Here is a 15,424-nt window from a genome sequence, read left to right as displayed (position 1 = left end):
ATGCCTGTAATCCCAGCACTTTGGGAGGCCGAGGCAGGTGGATCACGAGGTCAGGAGATCAAGACCATCCTGGCTAACATGGTGAAACCCCGTCTTTACTAAAAATACAAAAAATTAGCCGGGCGTGGTGGCACGTGCCTATAGTCCTAGCTACTCAGGAGCCTGAGGCAGGAGAATTGCTTGAACCCGGGAGGTGGAGTTTGCAGTGAGCTGAGATTGTGCCATTGTATTCCAGCCTAGGCAACAAGAGCGAGACTCTGTCTCAAAAAATAAAATAAAATAAGATAAGAGTTATTTTATTTCTACACCTAGATCTCAATGTGAAAAAGGATGCCTTCTCAAATGTACATGTGTATGTATGTCATAATCATATCCATGAAAAAATGATCTGTTAAAACAGAAGGATTGGCAGAGGCTCTAGAGTTTATAAATAGTTGATAAATTTAGGGCAAAGACAGCAGTTCTGCCACCTCTCGCATTTCTGAGCCCAAGACAGACATCACTAATCAATAACCGTACTTGTTCCTCCTGAGCCTGATACTGCTCTGATGTTCTTTCCATCAGGGTATTCCTAGAAGCTCTTGTCGGAGGGGTAACACTGGAATGGAAGTTAAAAGCTGTTTACCATTATTGATTTAGGGAGTGCTGTTTGGGCTTTTCTGTTGTTGTTATTTTGTTGTTATTGATATCTAGGGGCTTCTCTTTTTTTTTTTTGAGATGGAGTCTCACTCTGTCACCCAGGCTAGAGTGTAGTGGTGCAATCTGGGCTCACTGCAACCTCCACCTCCCGGGTTCACACCATTCTCCTGCCTCACCCTCCTGAGTAGCTGGGACTACAGATGCCAGCCACCACGCACAGCTAATTTTTGTGTTTTTGTAGAGATGGTGTTTTACCATGTTGGCCAAACTGGTCTCAAACTCCTGACTTCAAATGATCTGCCCGCCTGGGTCTCCCAGAGTGCTGGGATTTGGGATTACAGGCCTGAACCACCGCGCCTGGCCTTCTTGTTTTAACTCTGAAGTTCAGTTTGATTATGTGAGCAATAAAAACATAGGGTTTTCCCTTTCCTGAGCTTGTGTTCTTATCGAGGAAAGCCTGAGAAACTAGTCCCGTGAAGAAGTAAAGGAGTTTATAACGATTGCCTCTCAGTATTTGATTAGAAAAGTTTTCAATCATATAGCAAAGCTGGAAGAATTGTCCCATGACACCCACATACCCACCACCTGGTTCTACTATTAACTTTTTCTTGTGCTTGTCTGTTCATTCCTTACCCATCCCTCAGTCCATCTGGTTTCTTACTGTGTTTCAGAGTAAGTTACCATCATCTCTGCTTTTCCTTCCAAATGCCTTAGAAGGCAGTGACTAGCTAGAGCTCAAGCCACTGCTGTTAATGAAGTCGTTTTCCTTAGACGGGGTGGTTCAGGTCCCTCTGCCACCTTTTCCAGCGTTTTCAGTGCCCCATGTAAAGATTCCTTTTCCAGCACACATGACCGAGCTCCCGTTGAGTCAGGCCCTCGGCTGGGTGAAAGCATCGATTTGTCACCCAGAAGGTGGTGCAACAATAGGCTTCGGAGTCAGCTGAATCTAGGCTGAAATCGCTCTTCGTACTTCCTGGGGCACATTATTTCTCTGAACTTCTGTTTTTCTCTTCGGTAAAATGAGAATACTACTTGTTATTTCTGATGACTTCTGAGAGGATTGACAGAAATAATTCAAGTATCCATTCATTCAGCAGATATGTATTGAGCCCTTACTTTGTGCCAGGAATGCACCTAGTCATGGGAGAGTCCGCAGTGAACAAGACAGACAGAAATCCCTGCTTTCTTGGCGCTAACATTCCCGTGGGAGGGGTTAAACAATAAACAAACAAATCTGTACGATAACGTCAGGGATAAATGCCACCATGAGGAGTGATGTGGGCGGTGGCGGTATTGGGGGTTGTCTGTTTTAGACAGGGCTTCAGGAAGGCCTCCCTGAGAAGGTGAGCTTTAGTCAGACACCTGCATGGTGGGAGAGACCAGGCCACGTAGATGTTGGTGGGAAGAACATTCCAGGGACGGGAAACAGTGAATGAAAACCTCAGGGCAGGGCATGGCGCGGTCCAGGCTACGCCCTTGAAAATCACTGCTGCTGCCACAAAGTCTTTTATGTTATTCATATCGTTCCTATTGTTCACCTGGCAAGTGGGTGATAAGCATTGTTTGCTTTGGTGTAAGTAGGTAAACTGAGGCCCCGCTACAGAGGGAGGCTGCAGTGTGCTTGGGAAAGGCTCTAGCCCTTTGAGAGGGCCATTCCTGGGCCATTCCTGGCTCCGCCTTGCGTCGGCCAGGCCCCACCCCCGTGTCTGGGCCATTCTCGGGGAGAATGGGAGCTGCTTGCCCCCAGCCTGGGCCACGATTGATTTCTCTGCTGTATCCTACGTGGAGTGGCACAGCACAGGTGGCCCTCGAAGGGCAGATGTGGCCATCATTGACTACCACTCTGACGCTGGCCTCTTTGCAGTGCCCATTCATGGACGAGCGGATCATGTGTTTACACAGTAAGATCAAGAGTCAGGCCCTGGAATTTCCAGACCAGTAAGTATCTCCCGCCATCCCGCGTCACTCCTGTCCGAATTATTGGTGGTCCCGTGTCTCCCACCCTGACGCGTCTCCCTCCCCAGGCCTGACATAGCTGAGGACTTGAAGGACCTGATCACCCGTATGCTGGACAAGAACCCTGAGTCAAGGATCGTGGTGCCGGAAATCAAGGTACCCTTGGCTTGGCCTGTGCCCCGTGCTTGGAATTGTTTGGCTCAGCCCTGCCTCAGCCAGACCCCACACCCGTATGTCCACAGTGCCACACCCTCCTTGGCACCGCTGTTCTCCCATGCCCCAGGGCCTCTGAGCTGCTGGTGGCTGTTGAGGGTTGGGGAGAAAGATTTGGGCGTTGTGTGCACTGTGATTGTGGGAGTGGGATCTATGACCGGCCAGCCTGCACTTGCTCCAGCTGGCATGGGCTGACGGTATCCACCCTCTGCAGACCAGCCTGGGGCCTCCGTGCTCCACACCCTGCTCCCAGAGCTCAGGTCCTTTCCAAAGGCCAGTCTCTTTGAGAAACTGCAGTGAAGACGGGAGGAAATTAATGAGCTATTCGACCTCCCCAGCCTGCTGAATCCCACCCTCTTGCAGAAAGCACTTTTTGGGAAGTGTACTCCCCCAAAACATCTCCACTAATGCCACACACATATATCTGGCCCTTTAAGAAATCTAGAGATTTGTCCTGGGACCTCCTAGGCACCTAGCTAACTGGCATTTGAAGGTCTTAACAGAAGGCAGCCCAAAAAGTCATGGATTGGGGCTTGGACCCCAGGGGGCAGACTCCTGTCTGGGTCCTCTCCTGATCGTGTCCTGCCAGCTGGTCCCACCATGCCTCCAAGTCTCTCTCTCCTGTTGTGAGATGGGGGGAATGCTGCCTGCTGTGCGCCGAGCCTCCCAGGTGTCAGGGATTGTGGCTGAGGAGTGATGGATGCTTCTTGGGCAGCCAGGCAAGGCAGATGCCAAATTCCCGTCACTTCGGCCAAGACCTGGGGCCAGATGGAGAATCACCCCGCTCCCATTTCAGCCTCAAAGCTCCTCCCATTCTGTCTCTCCATCTTCACATTTCTGCCCCTTTGCTCACCCCTGCCCTCTGCTCGCCAGCTGTCTTGCATGCCTGACCACAGGCCCTCGCCTCTCCCTCCTGCATGCCCTCGTGGCTCCGCTCGCTGGCAGGGCCCTCCGGGAGCCAGCCGCATCTGCCCCTCACCCCTCCTGTCGTTCGTTGAAGCTGCACCCCTGGGTCACGAGGCACGGGGCGGAGCCGTTGCCGTCGGAGGATGAGAACTGCACGCTGGTCGAAGTGACTGAAGAGGAGGTCGAGAACTCAGTCAAACACATTCCCAGCCTGGCGACCGTGGTAAGGCAGATGGACCCCTGACCCACAGCAGGGACGCAGGAACCTGAGGTGGGGCCTGGCCAGGACAGGCCGGACACAGGCGGGTGCCCGGAAGTCAGGAGATGGCCGGGGGCTGCCCCAACCCACAGCTGCTGACCTCTGGGCCTCAGTCACGCATCAGGCCAGGTGACCCCTGCATCTTCTGAGCCAGGTTCCGTGTTACCATAGGGAAGGGGAGTTTCTCCCTCTGGAATTCCTGCTTTCAGAGCTCATCGGGGAGAGGAACTAGGGGAAGTACCAGGCAGGCAAGGGTTGGGAGCCGGAGCCGAGGTCTCTAAGCCTGGATTCCCACCTGGCTGGAATTTTAGGCTCCAGGGTGGATGGTGTAGCATGTCTCACGTCTGCCATGTAGGTAGCCACCAGGGATAGAGGCAGGGACTTCCACGCACATGCTCAGAACGTTCTGCCCATCTCGTGAGGGTGGGATTTTGCTTAGGAGCCAGCAGGTCCCCTTTTATGGCCTTGAATTTGGATCCTGACCCAGGAAGAAGGAGCCAGAACGTAGAGTCCTCAGGCCTGACCTTTGAGGCGCTGGGAGTCGCCACTGACCAGTCCCTGTCCAAGAGGGCAGTTAGCTCCAAGAGGGAGACCAGGAGTCCCAGGGATCCAGGTTCCAGGCAGCAGGCTTGGGGACAGAGAGAGACCAGCAGGTTGTCCCAACACAGCCACCTCGAAAGGCCTGGATGCAGTTGGCCAGCACTAGTCCCAGTGGGGCAGTGGGCCCCTGGGCTCCGGAAGGGACCCGTGAGACTGGCTGGAAAGGCACAGAAGGTCCAGCTGTGAAGGACTGTCCCTGTAGGAGCCCGGATGCTGCTGCTGCTCCTCCGGCTTTGCACCTCTCCTCTCCGCTTCCCCACACACTTCCTCTCTTCTCCTCCCAAAGCTGAGCCCTGGCTGGGGCATCCAGCCGCATCTTCCTCCACTCTTTCCCCACCCAGGGCTGCACGTGACCTTCACTGTTGAAGACTCATCCACACCCACTCACCTTTCCTCAGCCACCCTCCCACCCCTGCACCCATAGACAAGTAGGCAGCTGGTGTCGGACTCTGCACCCCCCATGGGTTACTCCGTTCCAGGCTCAGGATGTTCTAGTCCTGAATCAGTTGCCCTCCCTTTCCTCCCGAGGTCTCAGCTGCAGGTTCTTGGGAGAAAGCGTCTGGCCCTGGAGGTCTGGAGTAGGCATTCATTATTCGGGATCACTTGTTGAATACCAAGTTGTTTCTCAGGCCTGTGCTGGGGGCAGGGGCTGGGTGGAGCGATGAACAAAACCCCCATGGCCTCTGCCATGCTTGAGAGGCAGATGCTGGTCAAACCAACAAATGTATGTACAGTGCAGAAGAGGGACCGCAGGACATGCCCCTAATGGAGGGACACTTGGCCCCACTGGGAAGAAGTGGATAGACACCGAGAGGATGGTAGGGTGTTAACTCCGCGGAGAGAGGGCAGAGGGGCTCACACACACTGGGCGGGGCCACTGAAGCAGGGCAAGGAAGGTGGAGGGAGTGTGTGGTGAGGTTTCACATCTTTACTCCTAGAGCATGGGTTTGAATCAGGGTTTGAACCAGGGCAGCTGGAGCAGGGATGGGCAGGTAGATACTGGGAAGTGGTCTGACTTGGGACAAGATGGCAAGGTCCAGGCCCCCTGCATGTGTCCATCATTCAGCAAACACTCATGGAGCAGCCAGTGTGTGCCAGGCACAGGTGTCAAAGGGGAGAGGGCTGCTGGGGGAGGGACTCCTGGCCTTACAAGAAAGATGGACCTGGGAGGAATCAGCCTCCTGTGTAATCAGAGGCCAGTGCAGAGAGGTGCAAGGGCTGGGGGCTTCACAGAGGAGGAGCTCCTGCCCTGGGGTGACAAGGCCATAGGGGAGGTGGCAGGGTGGGCTCACCTGGGGGAATGACACTTGCCCAGACTCAGAGGAAAGAGGGGCTGGTGTGTCCCAGTGACTGTAAGAACCTCAGTCGGGGAAGAGGCCTTCATTTCTCTCTCTTTTTTTTTGAGATAGAGTTTTGCTCTTGTTTCTCAGGCTGGAGTGTAGTGGTATGGTCTTGGCTCACTGCAACCTCCGCCTCCTGTGTTCAAGCAATTTTCCTGCCTCAGCCTCCCGAGTAGCTGAGATGACAGGTGCCCACCACCACGCCCAGCTAATTTTTGTATTTTTAGTGGAGACGGGGTTTCTCCATGTTGGCCAGGCTGGTCTCAAACTCCTGACCTCAGGTGATCCGCCCGCCTCAGCCTCCCAAAGTACTGGTATTACAGGTGTGAGCCACTGTGCCCGGCCCCCCGCTCCTTCTTCTAAATTGAGGTAGAATTCACATAACATAAAATTAAAGTGAACAATTCAGTGGCATTTGTGACATTCACAGTGGCATGCAATTATCCCCTCAATAGTTCTGAACATTTTCATTACTTCACACCCCCGCCCATCAGCAGTGACTCTCCATTCCCCTCCCCGCAGCCCTGGCACCCACTCACCTGCACTCTGTGTCTACAGATTTGTGTATTCTGGTGGAATCCTACACTCTGAGGCCTTTCGGGCCTGGCTACTTTGACGTAGCAGGTTTTCACGGTCCGTTCATGTTGTACAAGGATTAGTGCTTCACTCCTTCTTATGGCTGAATCATGTTCGATTGCACGGGCAGACCGCTTTGAGTTTATCTGTTCTTCAGTTGATGGGCATTTGGGTGTTTGCACCTTTTGGTAAATTAGTGTTTCTTAAACACTTATTTTTCTTTTTTTTTTCTTTCTTTTTTTTGAGACGGAGTCTCGCTCTGTCGCCTGGGCTGGAGTGCAGTGGCCGTTCTCAGCTCACTGCAAGCTCCGCCTCTCAGGTTTATGCCATTCTCCTGCCTCAGCCTCCGAGTAGCTGGGACTACAGGCGCCCGCCACCTCGCCCAGCTAGTTTTTTGTATTTTTTAGTAGAGACGGGGTTTCACCGTGTTAGCCAGGATGGTCTTGATCTCCTGACCTCGTGATCTGCCCGTCTCGGCCTCCCAAAGTGCTGGGATTACAGGCTTGAGCCACCACACCCGGCCTACACTTATTTTTCTTGTTAGCAGCAAATGCTTAAAAAGTCAGAAGCTCCATGAATTCCTGAAACAGCTTGAAGAGGCACCGTGCCCTGGTTGGGGTGGGGTGAGGGGCCCAGTGACTCTTACGGGGTCTGCAGGCCATTCCCTTCATGGGAAATGGCAGCCAAGAGCATCACCAAGAGTGACTGGTTCACGTCCTTGCTCCAGAACTTTCCGGAGCTCTCTGGCTGATCACAGGCCAAGTTCCAGACCCCTCCGGGTGGGGATTCTGAGTCAGGTAGTGAGGGGACCAGATCTGGGTTTTGAAAGGGATGGGAGGGAGGTGGAAAGCAGGGCGGCCTGGGAGAGACGCTGAGCAGTGGCTGAGGGTGTGGTGCAGGACAGCACCTTTTTCCAGAGGATTCTTCAGTGGGGGTTGGTTGCGGCGGCGGGGGGCTGCCCAGTTTCTCTCAAAGGCCTGCCATCAGCCACCAGCCCTGGGTGCTGACAGAGGCTGGGGAGAAGGAAGAGGGAGGATGTTGCCCGGAATCGCCCCCACCTGGCCAAGCAGTCACCTGCCACCTCCTCTTTTCTCCCTCTTCAGATCCTGGTGAAGACCATGATACGTAAACGCTCCTTTGGGAACCCATTCGAGGGCAGCCGGCGGGAGGAGCGTTCGCTGTCAGCGCCTGGAAACCTGCTCACGTGAGTGGCCGCCTGCCTTCTTGGGTGGGGGAGTGGGGGCTGGAGGCCGAGCTTGGGGCAGCCCTGCCCAGACCACTCTGCACAGGTCCTCCCTGAAGTGGTACCATCTGGAGAGACTCAGATGAGACCCACCTGGTGCCCTGGGGCAGTCAGCACCCCAGCTTGGGCTCAGCTCACCTCCTTTTGCTGACAGCTAATCCACCTGAAGTTTACCTTTCTCGGGGACTTGCACTGTAGCTCGGGGGGCGCTTGGCAGTCAGAAGAAAAGCACTTTTGTGGCCCAGGAGTGTGAGTGCCTGATGGGGAGGTTTGAGGCTCTGTGCTGGGCGAGCAGTGTAGTCTCACTCAGGACTGCGTGTCTATGCAGAGGGGTGTCCCCTCACCTGCTGTCAATGCCACCCTGGCTCCAGCTCTGTGAAGCTGGTGTTTGGGGTCTGAGTGTGTCTGGGTGGGGGAATGGGCATCTCGTGGATCCCAAGCGTCCATTCTCACTGCCCTTTTCCCTCCCTCTGGTGATTCCAGCAAAAAACCAACCAGGGAATGTGAGTCCCTGTCTGAGCTCAAGGTAACACCTGCCTGCCTGTGCCGTAGCCTCTGCTGGGGCCTGAGGGGGGGTGGGTGGGCAGCTGCAGAGCACGGGGGTATCCCCACCCAGGCAGACGCTCCTTCCAGCCTGGGCTTCTATGGCCCGGCTCACCACAGGCCTCCGGACCCAGTATTAGAACGAGGGGCCTCGGGGGCTTGGACCCGATGGTGGGTCATGCATGTGGGCTGGGGCTGTGGGTGCATGGCGCTCCAGCTGGAATGCCTGAGAATGCACCCAGGTCTGAAGATCCCGTGTGGCACCCACGTCTTCTCAGTGCACGTCAATGGCGTTGAAGCTCTGTCACAGGGCCCGTGGGTGCCCCCCCGCCCCCGAGTCCGCATGGTCAGCGCATAGATCAGGCATGTTGCACTGTGTGGCTCTTTGCTAGGGGCTCTCCAGCCTCCACTTCTCTTTCTTTGATGTGTTTAGACTTAGAAAATAAGTCCCCTTCCCACCTGTTGCAAAGTAATGTAAGAGTTCCCTCACCCGAGTGGATGCAGACCTTCTTGCTGTCAGCCACCCTTCCTTCATACACATACCCAGCCCAGGTGACCAGAACCTCCCAGGACAGATGAGGCCTTGTGTCCCTATGAGACTGGGAGAACCTGCTGGGCACCCCTGCTGCAGGTGCTGTGGTGGGTGGGGACCCCACTGCCCTTCCCAGTGAGCCCGTCGTGGCCACCTGACTCGGTGGGAGCTCCGGGCAGTCACTTCTGTTTCTTAAAAATAGCTTTATTGAGGTTCAATTCACATAGCATGTAATTCACCCGTGGGAAGTGTATGATTCAGTGGTTTCTAATAGCGTTTTGCAGCCATCACCACCATCAACTTTACGACATTTTCATCAGCCCAAGAAGGCACCCTATACTCCTTAGCTGTCCCCATCCAACTCCCCCACCCCAGTAACCACTCATCTTTTAGTTTTCTATGGATTTGCCAATTCTGGACATTTCGTATAAATGGCATCATACGCTACGTGGCCTTCTGTGTCTGGCTTCTTTCACTCAGCATCATGTTTTCAAGGTTCATTCATACTCTATATGTATTAGTGCTTCATTCCTTTTTGTGGCCAAGTAATATTTCATTGTATGGACACACCTCACTTTGTTCATCCATTTCTCTGTGGATGGACTTGTCTCCACCTTTTGACTATTGAATGAAGACTGATGCTATGAACATTCCTGTACAAGTATTAGGAGCTGGCTTACAAGATGAAATGGATTGACCACCAGGCTGGGCATGGTGGCTCACGCCTGTAATCCCAGCACTTTGGGAGGCCGAGGCAGGTGGATCACGAGGTCAGGAGTTCGAGACCAGCCTGGCCAATATGGTGAAACCCTGTCTCTACTAAAAATACAAAAATTAGCCGGGCGTGGTGGCACACGTTTGTAGTCCTAGCTACTCGGGAGGTGAGGTAGGAGAATCACTTGAACCTGGGAGGTGGAGAGTGCGGTGAGCTGAGATCGCGCCATTGCACTCCAGCCTGGGCAACAAGAGCGAAAATCTGTCTCAAAAAAAAAAAAAAAAAAAAAAAAGAAAAAGAAAAAGAAATGGATTGGCCACTCCCGGTGGGAGTCAGGACTTATATGGTAATCTAGGAGGAACACCTGTTTGGGAATTATTTATGCTTTTGAGAGAAACCTTGCCCTCCAGCATAGAGCAGAGAAAATGGCAGTCCTGCAGAACTGGTCTTCAGCAGCCTCAGAAGGCAGACGCAGTCCCCAGCTTGTGCCCAGACAGATGCCTGGGCAGCTCAGCCTTGGGTGTGAGCCTCACAGATGATGGAGTGGAAACCCAGCGGGTTGGCCTTTCCTCGGCCTTCCTCCTCTCAATCTCCATTTTAGGGTCTGCCGAACTGGGGCTGCCTCCTGTCCGTGAGCAAGTCTGCTCTTGGTTTCTTTTCTATTTTCTTTCTTTTTTTTTTTTTTTTAGACAGGCTCTCGCTCTGTCGCCCAGGCTGGAGTGTTGGAGTATGGTGGTGTGGTCTCGGCTCACTGCAACGTCTGCCTCCTAGGCTCAAGCGATTCTCCTGCCTCAGCTTCCTGAGTAGCTGGGATTATAGATGTATGCCACCATGCCCAGCTAATTTTTGTATTTTTTTAGTAGAGACAGGGTTTCACCATGTTGGCCAGGCTGGTCTAGAACTCCTGACCTCAGGTGATCTACCTGCCTTGGCCTCCCAAACTAGTGGGATTACAGGCATGAGCCACTGTGCCCGGCCTTAATTTCAGTGAGATCGAAATTGCAAGACCAGCAGATGGCGACTAGCCCAAAGGGCTGTACTGTCCCTTCCTTCCCTCACCTGTGATCCCCTGCCCTCAGCCCCCAGCAGGTGGGATGCCTTGGTCGTGGGAGCCCACAGAGCTGATTCAGGCACTGGGGGTCTTGGACTGGAGGCCTGCCTGCCGTCTGCAGTGAGACCCAGCCCTTACCAACAGGCAACTGCGAGGGCAGAGACTGAAGGCCTGACCTCTCCCTGGGGACCTTACCCGCATTCTCCATCAGAAACATAGCAAGCCAGACATCACGCTTTCTCTTCCCTTGTGTAAGGACAGTCTCCCTCCTGGACAGGAGACACGGACTGTTGTTGGGGAGGGACAGACAGTAACCCATGGCATGCCCAGTGGCCTCCCTAAGAACGGGGGAGCTTGTGTGATGGTGGTGAGGGGATGGGCCTCTCCTTGGGGATTCCCGTTGCACCTGTCACACTATCCATGCTGTCACACGGGTGGCTCCAGCCTGGGCTCTTCAGGGACACAAGGGCTCTCCTTCTCCCACTTCCAAGAAGGAAGGGGCCCCCTCATCTGTCTGAGGTGCTCCTCCCTCAGGGCTGGCTGCAGGAAGGCTGAGTTGGGAGGATCCCTGGAGCAGCTGTCAGCAGCCCTTTCTTGAGGGCCAGCTGTGTGCCAGGCCAGGCAGGGGAGGCTCTGATCACCCCCCGGACAAGGAACTCAACGTCTGGTGACTGAGGACAAGCGTCACAGTCCCTTCCCCGTAAGAGCTCATAGCCTAAGTGGGGGGTCGAAGTACCTAAAAACCTGGTATGACAGGTGCCATAGGGTGGGAGGTGCCTTCTACTTGGGATTTGTGCAATGATTTTTGGTGTTACATAGTTTTGGAACAGTTGTACAGTTCCTTGCTATTTTTGGCAAATGATGCTGGTCTTTCATTTACAGAGGAGTTGAGTGCAAAGTCTCCTTTGAAAAATTTATGTGAAAGGAAAAGGGGAAAGGATATCAAAGACTGAGTTACCTAGATCACGTTCCAGGGGGTGCGCGACTGCCCACTTGGGCAGGGGGCCCAGATATGGGAGCAGCTGGCTCAGGGCCTCGCTGGCGTTTCTCAGAGTCTTAATCTTGGTTTTCTGTTCGGTGAGCAGGAAGCAAGGCAGCGAAGACAACCTCCAGGGCACCGACCCGCCCCCCGTGGGGGAGGAGGAAGTGCTCTTGTGAGAGGCAGTCCCTGCGTGGAAAGTTGCCGGGCCCCCGCCCCCGGCTCCCCCGCACGCATGCATCCACCGGGGCCGGAGGAGGCGATGGAGCCCGAGTAGCTGCCTGGATCGCTCGACCTCGCATGCGCGCCGCATCGCCTCTCGGGGGCTGCTGCACCGCGTTTCCATAGCAGCATGTCCTACGGAAACCCAGCACGTGTGTAGAGCCTCGATCGTCATCTCTCGTTATTTGTTTTTTTCCTTTGTTGTTTTAAAGGGGCCAAAAAAAAAAAAAAAAAAAAAAAAAAAAAACAAAGGACTTGACTCCATGACGTCGACCTTGGCCGCTGGCTGGCTGAACAGGCGGGTGTGAGGAGTTGCAGACCCAAACCCATGTGCATTTTGGGACAATTGCTTTTTAAAACGTTTTTATGCCAAAAACCCTTCATTGTGATTTTCAGAACCGTGTCAGATATACCAAGTGACTGTGTGTGGGGTTTGACAACTGTGGAAAGGTGAGCAGAAAACTCCGGTGGTCTGAGGCCATGGAGGTGTTTGCTGCATTTGATAGGGAGTAGGGGGCTAGATGTGGCTCCTTGTACAAACCCCAAACCATGGCACCTTCCAGAGCCATGGTCTCAAGAAGTCAGAGCAGGGCTGGCCCTCAGTAGCTGCAGGGAGCTTTGATGCAACTTATTTGTAAGAAGGAGTTTTAAATTTTTTAATGGGTAGAATTGTCAGGAAGGTAGAAAGGGCTTGAAATTTAATAAGTGCTTCTGGAAGGGGATTTTCCAAGCCTGGAAGGGTATTCAGCAGCTGTGGTGGGAAAAAGTTTCTCCTGAAAGACTGAACGTGTTTCTTCATGACAGCTGCTCAAAGTAGGTTTCTGAGAAAGTTGACCGAGCTCTGGTAAATCTCTTTGTCAAATTACAAAAACTTCAGGGTGAAATCCTATGCTTCCATGTACATTACATGGCTTAAGATTAAACAAAAAAATTTTCAAGCCTAACTAGACTGAACTCTAAAGCACAGTAGTTCAGAAATCATTTAGAGCTTCCAGGATATATTTCACGGCTTCAGACATGTGATCAGTTAGAGCCGATGAAATCTGTGCCCACCTGTATATATTAGCAGCTTAGCTAGTTCATAACCTGTGTATTCTAAAGACTGCTAAGGTTTTGTTTTCATTTTAAATCCTAGCTGATTGTTGTGGTCAATGAAATATCCAGTTTCTGGAGGGCCAGTTGGGAAATGCTTTCACTGGACCGAAAGACAAATGTTCATCGTGAGGATCTGAGCTTCCCTAGACTCCACACAGTAACCTTGGGACACCCTTCTAGAGAAGATTGTTGAAACCCACAGCACTCCTCGGGCTATGAGGAAACCAGGGCTTGGCACAGGAAGTTCCCCTTTGTAGCTAAAAGTCCAGCAAGAAAGGGTTCATCTTTTTGACTTCCAATTAATATTGGGAAGTTTGGTTGAGGTTCAAGTGTGACTCCTTTCAGAGTCACAGGTAGGGGAGTGTAAAGTTGGGGGGAGGAAAGCTGGAAGGACTCTGGGAGATTCCCAGCTCTGCTTTCCAGGGCTTGGCAGAATCTGGACTGGGGAAAGATGGCACCGGGAAACTCTGCTTCCCCGACGTTTACATCTGATCAGCCCTGGTGTGAGGACTTCTCAGACAAAGGCAAGACCGTGTGCCCCTGCCCAGCCCATTCATGGAGCCCTGGGCCTTCTTGGCTTCCATAGATCCTAAGCTCTTGACTATAGTTTAGCCAGACTTGTTTTGCTATCTTATAAGCAGTTCAGAATGAGGGAATGCTGGTTTTGAAGAGCAAAGGACAGGTAGCCTAGAGAGGGCCATCTGGCCTGTTTGCTGGGTCTTTGTAACCCAGCACTTCCTCTTGCCCTCCTGACTTTACGTTTATGGGGAGAGGACTCAATAGCTCCACCCCTTCTGGCACCAGATGGGGCTTGGGTAGTTTGCAATAAGCACCTTGCAGAGGTTAAAGCCTTGGCGGGTCCCTAGTCTTAGGCCCAGCCTGCTTGTGTGGGCTCTGGCCTGGCCCGGTGGCTGGCCCAGGGGGCGGCAGTGCTCAGAGCTTCTGCAGGGCTTCTCTTGTTTACACAGCTGCATCAGACAATGCCATTTCTCCCCACCATGGAACCTTCCATCTAAGATTTCTTCCAGGGAATGCCAGCAATCAGGCAGCACCCAGCTGTGGGGGCAGTGGGGTGGGGGAGGCCCACATTGATGACTTTTTTTTTTTTTTTAACGAAGAAACACCAAAGCAAGCTGTGGAAAGGACCCACCCCTCATGAAAAGGATAAGCCAAGATAGCTGTAAACACAAAGCATTTGAGCTGCCACTCTGTTGGGGCACATTGATTTTTCAAAAGCCAGCTCTGTCAGGAAAGGAGGTGCTGTTATGAGCAGCTCTTCCAGGGGGGCAAAGAGGATGCCCATAATTTCTTCCATTGCTGGCTCATCTGTGGGACCAATTTGGTGTAAGCAACCTGTGGCCTGCACCCGTGGCCTCGAAGGAAGCACAAACCCTCCATCCACTTCCCATTTCCTCTACCCTTTTCCACCTCCCCCTTCTATCCCACCAGCTGCCAGTGGCTCCCAGAAAGCCTTATTGAGCCCCTTGTTGACACTTAGGGCTGCAGAGGCCTCTCCCCACTGGCTTGGCCTTTCCTGAGAGGCAGGGCTCCCATCCTCAGAGCCTTTCTGGAACAAGGAGAATGCCTGTGCAGGTGGACACAGGCCTGGCCTGTCGCTGTCACTTGTCTTCCAGCAGGGAGCTTCACGTTGCTGAGTGGAAGAACCATGACCTCCACTTGCTTCCAAGGTGCTAGGGAAGTTTCAGGGTACGCTGGTTCCCCTCTCCAGCTGGAGGCCGAGTTTCTGGGGACTGCAGACTTTTCTACTCTGTGATCAATTCAACGCCCGATGCTTCTGTTTCATTCCTGACCCTTTCTACTATGCATTTTCCTTTTATCAGGTGTATAAAGTTAAATACTGTGTATTTATCACTAAAAAGTACATGAACTTAAGAGAAAAATAAGCCTTTCGTGTTTTTCCACAGATGTTGAAGCTTCTCTGTAAAGTTGAAATAAACAGCAAAATGGTGCAAAGCCTGGGCCTCTTTGGGAGGTTTGTATTGGTGGTTGTTTATTTGGGCCATCTGCCCTGATGTCTGTATTTCTTCCTCAGGCTGACAGTGAGGTCAGACGCCCAAGTCAAAGCTAATGTATTCCGCAGATCTCTAATTTAGAGCATGTCCTAGGGCCTCGCTACTCAGTGTGGTTCCCAGACCAGCAGCGCCAGTGTCACCTGCGAGTGGGCTAGAAACGCAGGTGCCAGCTGGGCACGGTAGTTCACGCCTGCAATCCCAGCACTTTGAGAGGCCAAGGTGGAAGGATTGTTTGAGTCCAGGAGTTCGAGACCAGCCTGGACAACATGGCAAGACCCCCATCTCTCTAAAAAAAAAAATTACAAAATTAATCGAGTGTGGTGGTGCATGCCTGTGGTCCCACAGTTACGCGGGAGGCTGAGGTGAGGGGGTTGTGAGAGCCGTGGAGGTCAAGGTTTCAGTGAGCTGTGATCATGCCACTGCACACCAGACTGGGCAACAGGGCGAGACCCTGTCTCAAAAATTAAAAGAAAAAAAGAAATGCAGATGCCCAGGCTTGGCTTAAACCTGCTCCCCAGGTGA

General features: G+C 53.0%; 1 protein-coding gene across 12 annotated transcripts in view; it reads left to right on the top strand.

The window, feature by feature from the left end:
• The window catches only part of CAMKK2 (calcium/calmodulin dependent protein kinase kinase 2), a 35,957-nt gene extending 21,117 nt beyond the window's left edge, over positions 1–14,840 (top strand). For 2 of the 12 annotated variants that reach the window (XR_003309860.2, XR_002730143.2), the window contains 7 exons: positions 2,504–2,577; positions 2,664–2,751; positions 3,809–3,937; positions 7,593–7,693; positions 8,216–8,258; positions 10,602–11,273; positions 11,659–11,798. Coding sequence is in view for 5 of the 12 variants with exons in the window: in XM_026456561.2 (XP_026312346.1) it covers positions 2,504–2,577; positions 2,664–2,751; positions 3,809–3,937; positions 7,593–7,693; positions 8,216–8,258; positions 11,659–11,829 (606 nt within the window). In the remaining 7 variants the exon portion in view is untranslated. Of the gene's footprint in view, positions 1–2,503; positions 2,578–2,663; positions 2,752–3,681; positions 3,938–7,592; positions 7,694–8,215; positions 8,260–10,601; positions 11,274–11,658 lie in introns of those variants that run through there. The other 10 variants (XR_003309861.2, XR_003309862.2, XR_003309863.2 and 7 more) reach the window with 10 other exon arrangements.
• Positions 14,841–15,424: the final 584 nt, after the last annotated feature.

Source organism: Piliocolobus tephrosceles, chromosome 10, assembly GCF_002776525.5.
Source record: "Piliocolobus tephrosceles isolate RC106 chromosome 10, ASM277652v3, whole genome shotgun sequence".
NCBI classification, from domain to species: Eukaryota; Metazoa; Chordata; class Mammalia; order Primates; family Cercopithecidae; genus Piliocolobus; species Piliocolobus tephrosceles.
Note: the sequence above shows the minus strand (reverse complement) of the source record. Positions and strands in the feature narration are given on the sequence as shown.